This window comes from Dipodomys spectabilis, unplaced genomic scaffold, assembly GCF_019054845.1.
Source record: "Dipodomys spectabilis isolate Male_0828 unplaced genomic scaffold, ASM1905484v1 ptg000266l, whole genome shotgun sequence".
Taxonomy (NCBI): domain Eukaryota; kingdom Metazoa; phylum Chordata; class Mammalia; order Rodentia; family Heteromyidae; genus Dipodomys; species Dipodomys spectabilis.
The window spans coordinates 2,038,960-2,047,630 of NW_024870943.1; the positions used below are offsets into that span (position 1 = coordinate 2,038,960).

The 8,671-nt window shown below is 54.4% G+C and overlaps 1 protein-coding gene across 2 annotated transcripts; it reads left to right on the forward strand.

Annotated features, from left to right (window-relative positions):
* The first annotated feature begins 1,242 nt into the window (after positions 1-1,242).
* Positions 1,243-7,808, forward strand: Siglec5 (sialic acid binding Ig like lectin 5). 2 transcript variants are annotated; one of them, XM_042700491.1, is made up of 7 exons: positions 1,243-1,342; positions 1,419-1,799; positions 2,192-2,470; positions 3,439-3,726; positions 3,928-4,033; positions 4,834-4,915; positions 7,240-7,808. In XM_042700491.1, the coding sequence occupies exons 1-7, from the start codon at positions 1,252-1,254 to the stop codon at positions 7,360-7,362; spliced, it is 1,350 nt and encodes a 449-aa protein (XP_042556425.1). In that variant the 5' UTR covers positions 1,243-1,251; the 3' UTR covers positions 7,363-7,808. The 2 variants fall into 2 exon arrangements, with proteins under 2 accessions (XP_042556425.1, XP_042556427.1); XM_042700493.1 differs by having other exon boundaries at positions 2,273-2,470.
* The last annotated feature ends 863 nt before the right edge of the window (positions 7,809-8,671 follow it).

The window sequence follows — 8,671 nt, forward strand, 5'->3', positions numbered from 1 at the left end:
TTGGGTCCGGTCGTGGGGCCTGAACTCTGGGCCTGGGTGCTGTCCCTCAGCTCTTCAGCTCAAGGCTAGCACTCTACCACTTGAGCCACAGCGCCACTTCCAGCTTTTTTCTTTTTGCTTATGTGGTGCTGAGGAATCGAACCCAGGGCCTCATGCATGCAAGGCAAGCGCTCTACCACTGAGCCACCTTCCCAGCCCCTCTGTGAGATTCTTATGTGCGATGAACCAGCAAAAAAAAAGCCAGAAGGGGATCTGCGGCTCAGGTGGTAGAGCACCAGGCTTGAGCTGAAGAGCTCAGGGACAGCACCCAGGCCCAGAGTTCAAGCCCTACAACTGACAAAAAATAATAATAATTCTGAGCCATGCACTGGTTTCTCACACCTGTCAGCTACTCAGGAGGCTGAGATCTGAGGATCATGCTTCGAAACCAGCCTGGGCAAGAAAGTCCCCAAGACTCTTATATGCAATGAACCAGCAAAAAGCCAGAAGGGGAGCTGTGGCTTAAATGGTAGAGTGTCACCCTTGAGCAAGACAGCCAAGCACGAGTAAGGTCCTGAATTCAAGTCCAGTACTGGCAGAAAACGAATAAGTAAATAAAATAATAATTTAAACATGTATATGTCCAACCTAAATACAAGAGGCTAAGCTAGACATTTCCAGGGCATAGCGCTGGAATCCCTGGACTTATGTATGTATCATGGGCTTCCAGTTACAGTGAATCCATAAACATAAATAAATAAATAAATAAAACCTTTCACCCTATGGTTAAGAAAAAGGCAAGGATGTCTTCCATGTCCTCATCTAGTAGATGTCTCTAGACTGAGGGAGAAGAATAACATGGCAGAGACAGGCAAGCGCCATTGTTTACGAGACCATGGTGTACACAGGAAAGTCCCACACATTTGTGACATTTGTGACTCTTTTAAATTATGCTTTTTCTCGAACGTCCGGTGGCTGGCAGGCCACCAGCACTGGCCACCTTTTCCTCTTCCCTGTCCTCTCTGGCCACTGAGACCTCATTTAGCAAGTGGCCCTTCCAGTTGACTGTCCCCAGAAAACCCTCCCTCCCTCCCCGGGGAACCTAGGTCTTGTCATTGCAGCAGCATCCCGGAAGGGTGAGCTGGCTTCCTGGCTACAGCCCTGGGTGTGGCAAGGGACACCCCAGTTCCTCTTTGGTGGGTGGCTGCAGTTCCCCCTTGAGCAGTGATTTCCTGTTGTGGGCCCCACATGCCCTTGCGCCCTTCATCTCACATGGGAGGCTGGACAGGAAAGGGTGCTGACCAGTGCAGAATGGGGGCCCTGCTGTGGCTGCTGCTGCTGCCCTTGCCCCTGCTGTGGGCTGGTGAGTGGGCCGAAGGAGGGGGGCAGGGCAGGGCAGGGGGATGGGATGCAGCTGAAGTCTCTCCCCTCACTTCTAGGAACCCTGCAAGTGGAACAGGAGTTCAACCTCCGAGTGCCAAAGCTGGTGACAGTGCAGGAGGGCCTGTGTGTCTCAGTGCCCTGCACCTTCTCCTACCCTCAGTATAAGATGGGGGCCTCCCACCAGCTCTACATCTACTGGTTCAAGAGTGGGTACAAGACAGAACAGTATCCTGTGGCTACAAACGACCCAAACATAAAGGTGGAAACAGACACCAGGGGCCGGTTCCGGCTCCTTGAGCATTCAAAGAGCACCAACTGTTCTCTGCACGTCAGTGATGCCAAGCGTGGGGACAGAGGGAGCTACTTTCTCCACATAGAGGGAACAGGGAATACAAGATACACTTACAGAGAGACGAGGCTGACGCTGGAGGTGACAGGTAAGCTGGGAGCCAGGGCCCCCTGGCTTGCTGAGACCACCGCACCAGGATGTCTTTTCTTTTGGCGGGGGGGGGGGGGGGGGGGGGGGGGAGGGCTGTTCCTCAGCTCTTCAGCTCAAAGCGAGTGCTCTGCCACTTGAGCCACAGCGCCACTTCCAGTTTTTTGGTGGTTTATTGGAGATACGATGGACTTTTCTGCCCGGGCTGGCTTTGAACCATGATCCTCAGATCTCAGCCTCCTGAGTAGCTAGGATGACAGGCGTGAGCCACCAACGCCCTGCTGACATCTGTGTCTTGAGGTCAAGTGGTCAGAAGGCATGGGTCCTGAGTCACTGTCCACTCCGAGGGTCTCCAGAGACCTGGGTTCAGGTGTCTACTCATCTCCTCCTCAGCTCTGATGGAGAAGCCAGTGATCCACTCTCCAGAGCATCTGCCGTCTGGCCGCCTGGCACAGCTGACCTGTGGTCTTCCAGGACACTGCGAAGGGGGCCGGCCTCTCACCTTCTCCTGGACCGGGGATGTCCTGAAGTCCACATACCCCAGGAATATCCACAGCCCTGTGCTCACCCTCGTCCCACAGGCAGAGGACCACAACACTAGCCTCACCTGTCAGGTGGAACTGCAAGGAAGTCGTGAACGTACAGAGAGAACCATCCTGCTCAACGTCTCCTGTGAGTGCTGGACAAATGGCTGGTGGGGGGGGGGGCGGGAAGTAGAGGGGGGAGGGAAAGAGTGAGGGTGAATAGGTTCTTGGTGTGTGTGCAGGGAGGCAGGGGGTCTGGGCAGGATCTTTCTATCTAGATGCTCCTCAGAACATCAGCATCCTCATTGCTCCGAACGGCACAGGTAGAACTTTCTGTCCCCTCCAGCTCTGGATGGGTTTGTGGGCAGAGACTGCATGAATCACATTCTAGGAGAGGGGAGACATGAACCCCACCCCACCCCGCCCCATGCATGGCTGTGCACACTCACTGCACACACATGGGGACAGTTACCGTGAGATGATGTCACACCCTCCCTCCCCCACCCCTGCCTGGCCCAGTTCTTACATGGAATCCTTGCCCTTCCACTCACCCACAGCTCAGCCCCCCCCCCCCCCCGCCCCTCTGTCCCATTTCTCATCATCCAGAGGGGCTTGGCCCCCTCTGAGGACCAAAGGGGCTGACGCAGGGTGGGGAGAGGGATCCGACCCTGGAAGGAGATGGAGCCATCCTCTCCCTCCTTCCCTTCCTCTTCTCCTTCTTCATCTGCATCTCCTCCTTCCCTTCCAACTCCTTTGCCATCATTCTCCCTGCAGCCTCTTGCCCACCTCTCCCTCTTTCTCTCTCTTATTCTTCCTGCAAACTCTTTTGTCTTTCTGTCCTCCAGACTTCAGAAGTGTGCAGAATGCCTCCCTTTCTTCAATACGGCCAGCACCTGTGGGTGCACTGTGCTGTGGACAGCTAGCCCTCTGTACCACTGGGCTGGTTCTGGGGGGGGTCTCAGGCTCCCAATGCCTTCCCACTCTCCCCCACAGGGACCCTGGAGCAGGGTGGAGATGGCAGCCAAAGGGCTGCACCTTCGCTGGGTTCCCAGACCGGCTCTGTGAGCTGTGTGCCGGCAGGGGGACTCCTGCTGACCCTCTGCCTTCCTCCTGCAGATCTCCCTCAGCTGCTGGGCCCCTCCTGCTCCTGGGGGGCCGAGGGGCTGCACTGCACCTGTGCCTCCCGCGCCTGGCCAGCCCCCACCCTGCAGTGGCGGCTGGGGGAGGCGCTGCTGGTGGAGGGCAGCGGCAACAACACCTCAGTCGCTGTCACCTCCAGCTCGGCCAGGCTGTGGGTCAACAGCTCCCTGAGCCTCCGCCAGATGTTCAGCTCCAGCCTGGAGCTCAGCTGCCAGGCCCAGAATGTGCGCGGAGCCCAGAGCGCCCTGATCCTGCTGCTGCCAGGTCAGGGGCCTTTTCTAGAGGGATGCAGGAGGGGGGGAGCAGGAGAGGGGACATGTGGGGGGGATGGGCGTGGGGGAGGGCTGGCGGGGAGGGCGGGTAAGCTGGGGCCTGGAGTGAGTTCCCGGGGAGGATGCTGTAGAAGAGAAGGTCCAGAGAATAAGTCCTCTCCCCTGCCCCGCACCCCCTCCTACTTTTCCACAGGGAAGCCAGTGCCCAGGTCGGAGGCTCCGCTGGCTCTGGCCGCCCTTGGAGGTGCTGGGGCCACCATTCTGCTGGGTCTATGTCTGTGCCTAATTTTCTTCTGCATGTAAGTCCTGGTCCCAGGGGGACGTGTTGGCACTGAAGGACTGGGCTCCAAGGACAGGACCTGGCACAGATGAGGAGAGTGACCCCCCCAGATGCTAAGGAGCCCCCTCCAATAAGGAGAGACAGGGAGATGGGCATGAAGACAATGGGGTGCAGAGCACACAGAGGCGCCCTGTCTTCGCTGGGAGTCCCCCACATTATCCCAATGAGCTTGAGCTGTAAAGCTCTTACTGGCCATGGGTCCGGTTAGGCCCAGGCCCTGAGTTCAAGCTCTGGAACTGGTGCAAAAATAAAGTGTATGACTGAAAGACTTGAGGTCCATTCACACACAGTCATGCACCCATCTCTACAAGGTCAGAACTATTTCATTAGCCCACGATAGAGAACATAAACACCTGGGCATCATTTACCAGGATTCAAGGTTTCAAGATTGATCCACACTGGTGCACACACACTCCTTTCTCTTCCAAATAACATCGAGTTGCATAGAGAAAAACATGTCCACTTCTCTCTCACTGGCTGCATCTACTTTTGGGAAATGGTGAAATCATGGTGGGATGTTTGTGGGGTGGGGCAGGAGCCTTCTAGAACAGAAATTCAGTCTTAGAGGACCTTGGACAAAGCTCTAGGTGCCTGGGGCTGGGAGTCTTCTGTCATAGGTCCATCTGGCCTCTGTGTCCAGTTCAGGGGGGCCTGGAAACCTCAGTCACCCTTTTGCCAGCCTTAGTGGGGGGGAAGAGGTAGCCCACTCTCCTGTTCCTGAGGCTTCCCAGCCCACAGTCCGCTCTTCTCTTCCTGTAGAGTGAAGATGTACAGGCTTTGCACAACTGGGAGACCACAGGGCACAAAGGATGAAGACCCTGTGATGGGTACGGTCAGCTGGGTGAGTGACCAGACATCATCACCCCAACGCTGTCCCTTGGCTACTTGTGTACGGTGTGTGCCAGTCCTGGGGCTTGAACTCAGGGCCTGGGCGCTGTTCCTGAGCCTCTCTATGCTCAAGGCTAGTGCTCTAACATTTGAGCCACAGTGCCACTTCTGGCTTTTTCTGAATAGTTTATTGGAGATAAGTCTCATGGACTTTCCTGCCCAGGCTGGCTTTGAACCATGATCCTCAGATCTCGGCCTCCTGAGTAGCTAGGATTATAGGTGTGAGCCACTGGTGCCTGGTTGTTTTTGTTGTTCGGTAGTGGGGCTTGAACTCTTGGCCTGGGCACTGTCCCTCAGCTCTTCAGCTCAAGGCGAGCGCTCTACCACTTAGCTTCAGCACCATTTGTGGTTTTCTTTTGGTGGTTCATTGGAGACAAGACTCACAGGGACTTTCCTGTTGTGGCTGGCTTTGAACCACAATCAGATCTCAGCTTCCTGAGTATCTAGGATTACAAGTATGAGCCACCGGCACCTTGCTGTTTTTTTGTCCTTCCTGTACACTTTTCATTGCTATTATAAATGTTATCTTAGATAATGAACTCCCTTAATATTGCTAGGATGCAGAATCAAAGCATTTTTTTAAACATGTGAGGATGTTTTGTGATTAAAATAAACACAAATTGGTGGTCTTGGTTGCAGTTACAATCTGGCTGCTTTAGCAGCCCCAGAATTATTAAGCAAACTTGATATGTTTATTGATAACATCCCATCAATGGAAAACATCTTCAGATTTGTCAAATGACTGCATTCTTGCCGTGGCTGAGTGCAAGTTGGAGGTGCTTTTCATTTCCCCCTTGCCAACACGGTGCTTCCACTACCCACGGTGGAGTTCCCATCCTAGAGTCCTCTGGGGCCGGCCTGCAGCTCCTGCTCCCCAGTGACACCCACCTCTGCCCAGTGGGCCCAGTGGCCAAGGACTGTCTTTATTTCCTCCACAAATGCAGCAAGTGACATTTAAATTACATTTGACTTCTGGTAGTGCTGGGATTTCAACCCAGGATCCCCTCACCCTCGCCCCCACCCCCATCTGCTAGGCAGGTACTCTACCACTTGAGTCAGGACCCCGGCTTCTTTTTGCTTTAGCTATTTTTCCAGTAGGATCCTGCTTTTCTTCCAGGTCAGTGTGGGGAGGGGAGGACCGTGGGGGGAGACTACCAGGAGATGGAAGGAGATGGGAAATGGGGAAGAAGTGGGATAAGAAAGAGTAAGGGAGTAACAAGAGTAACTGGGAGCTGGGTGCCAGTGGCTCATGCCTGTCATCCTAGCTACTCAGGAGGCTGAGATCTGAGGATCACAGTCAAAGCCAGACCAGGAAAGAAAGTCTGTGAGACTCTTATCTCCAATAAACTACTTAGTAAAAGCCAGAAGTGACACTGTGGCTCAAGTGGTAGAGTGCTAGTCTTGAGCACCAAGAGGTCAAGCCACATGACTGCACCCCCCAAAAAAAGAGAGTAATTGGGGTATGTGTGAGAGACTAAATGGAAGTGTCATAATGGAACCTCTTACTTTGTACAATTAAATATATGCAAATAGAAAAAATTACTCATCACACAGACCCCAGGGAGATGAGGTAAGCATATCTCTTCTCACAGGACCAATGGGAAGAGAGAGAGAGAGAGACAGACAGACAGACAGACAGACCTGACTTTATTGAGCTTCAGAATGTCACACCACCTCAATCCTTTTAGGAATTCTGATAGTGGATTTGGAAGGACCACATACAACTCCCACAGAGTCACGCTGTCACCAAGAGGTGGTCCCTGCGCAGCCAGTGGGGTGGGTGGCGGCCAGCAGGGCGCAATAGGCAAGCAGGCTACATGTAGCTCTCAGAGGGAACTAGCTTCCTCGAGGTGACCGCAGACCACAGCTTTCTGGATTAGAAAGTGAGAGGAAAGTGAGGAAACCGACAGCCAGAAACTGCATGGGGGATGACTGAGAAAGGTCAGTTTACATTCAAAATGGATCTTGAGCCAATATAAAAGTATAAGAAATTCCATCATGCAATTTTTTGGGGAGGGGGGAAGGGCTGATCCTGGAGCTGAACTCAGAGCTGAGTCTTTGAGGTTCGTGTTCCATCACTTGAGCCACAGCTCTCCTTCCTGACTTCTTCTGAGTAATTTACTGAGGATAAGAGCCTTACAGACTTTCCTGCCTGGGCTGGCTCTGACTTTCCATCCTCAGACTTCAGCTTTTGGAGTGGCAAGAATTACAGGTATAAGCCACCAGCACTCAGCTTGTCTCTATTCTTGTTGTGACTCTTTTTTTCTTCCTTTTCAGGGATCCAAGCAGAAGCCCTCACCAGACAACCCTGGGGGCCAGGCATCACCTGTTATCACAGATCCACAGGAACTCCATTACGCTTCTCTCAGTTTTGGTGGGATGAGCTTTCAAAAGTCTTGAGACCAGAGAGTCACAGAAAACAGAGAGTACTTAAAGATCAAGACAAGCAAGTGAGGAGGGCCTCGGAACTCAGCCCTGGCCCCAGGGCCCGTCTGACCAGAAGTCAGAGGTAAACCATGGAAGTACCCAGAGCCCCCGAGACAGCAGTAACTTCTGTCATAGCATCCTCAAGCAGAGCAGAACTAGAGGACACCTGGTGGATTGGACAGACAGGCTCTAGCACTTTCTAAGGCATGGCTTTTGTGAGTTCTTACAAGGATTTATTTTAGCAAAACAAGAGAAGGTAGGGAGAAATGGTCAGACAAACATTTCAATGCTACACCCAGGTATCTTGATATCCAGGTTTAAGTTAATACATACTCTCTCACCAATAAAAAGCAGAGGCTGGGGAACCCTAGGAATCACTGGGCAGATCTAGGGCCCTCTCTGGCCTTTCTTGACAACGATGTGTCCAAAGAGATCCTTTCAGCCAGCACGGGAATCTGCTGGACGGGGCCACACCCACCCTGTGGTCTACTCATTCCTGTTCTCTGGGGCCACCTTTCCTGAAACCCACCACCCACCACCTCCATCTTCACCACCAGGAACTCACCACACCTCCTCTCCTCTGGCTTTCATGCTGTTCGAGCACAGGCTGAGGGAGGGGTGCAGTGGAGGTTCAGGCGAGGCAGGACCTCACAGGCCTAGTTCCTCAAGGCTGAGTCCGGAGAACGTTTTTCACTGTTGAAATTAAGTGAACAACTAGGTGTCCAGAACCACTCGGTCCCACACAAGTGACCATGTCAGTCCCCGACTCTGCAGTGGTCACAAGAGAAGCTGGCCAGCTCATTTCTGGGGGACACTGGCTCAGTATCCAACGCCCAAACCTATGACTAATGAAATAGTGGAGTTGTTTATTTTAAATCACACCTCCTGAGCTCAGTCCCAGTCTCCATCCTCACCTGGGCCCGCGGGGACGGCCTTGGCCTTGGCCTCAACGGTGGCGGCGGCAGGGGTGTACCCCGGCCCCCCACTCCCCGGCCCCACCTCGCCCAGCCTCTCATCCAGCCCGCGCCGGCCCTTGTCGATGGCCAGGCGCGGGCGGCCGCGGTTGAGGCTGTCCAGGAGCGCGCAGGCCTGGCAAAGTGCGCGCGGCTGGCCAGCGTCCCACAGCGGGAGCAGGCGCCGAGGCGCGGGGGGCGCGCGGCGGGGGCCAGCGCCAGGCGCTCGGCCGAGTGCACCAGGTCCAGCACGGCCCACGGCCGCGCCGCCTCCGGGCGCTTGAGCAGCTGGCGCGCGTGCCCGCGGAAGAAGCGGGAGAAATAGCGGA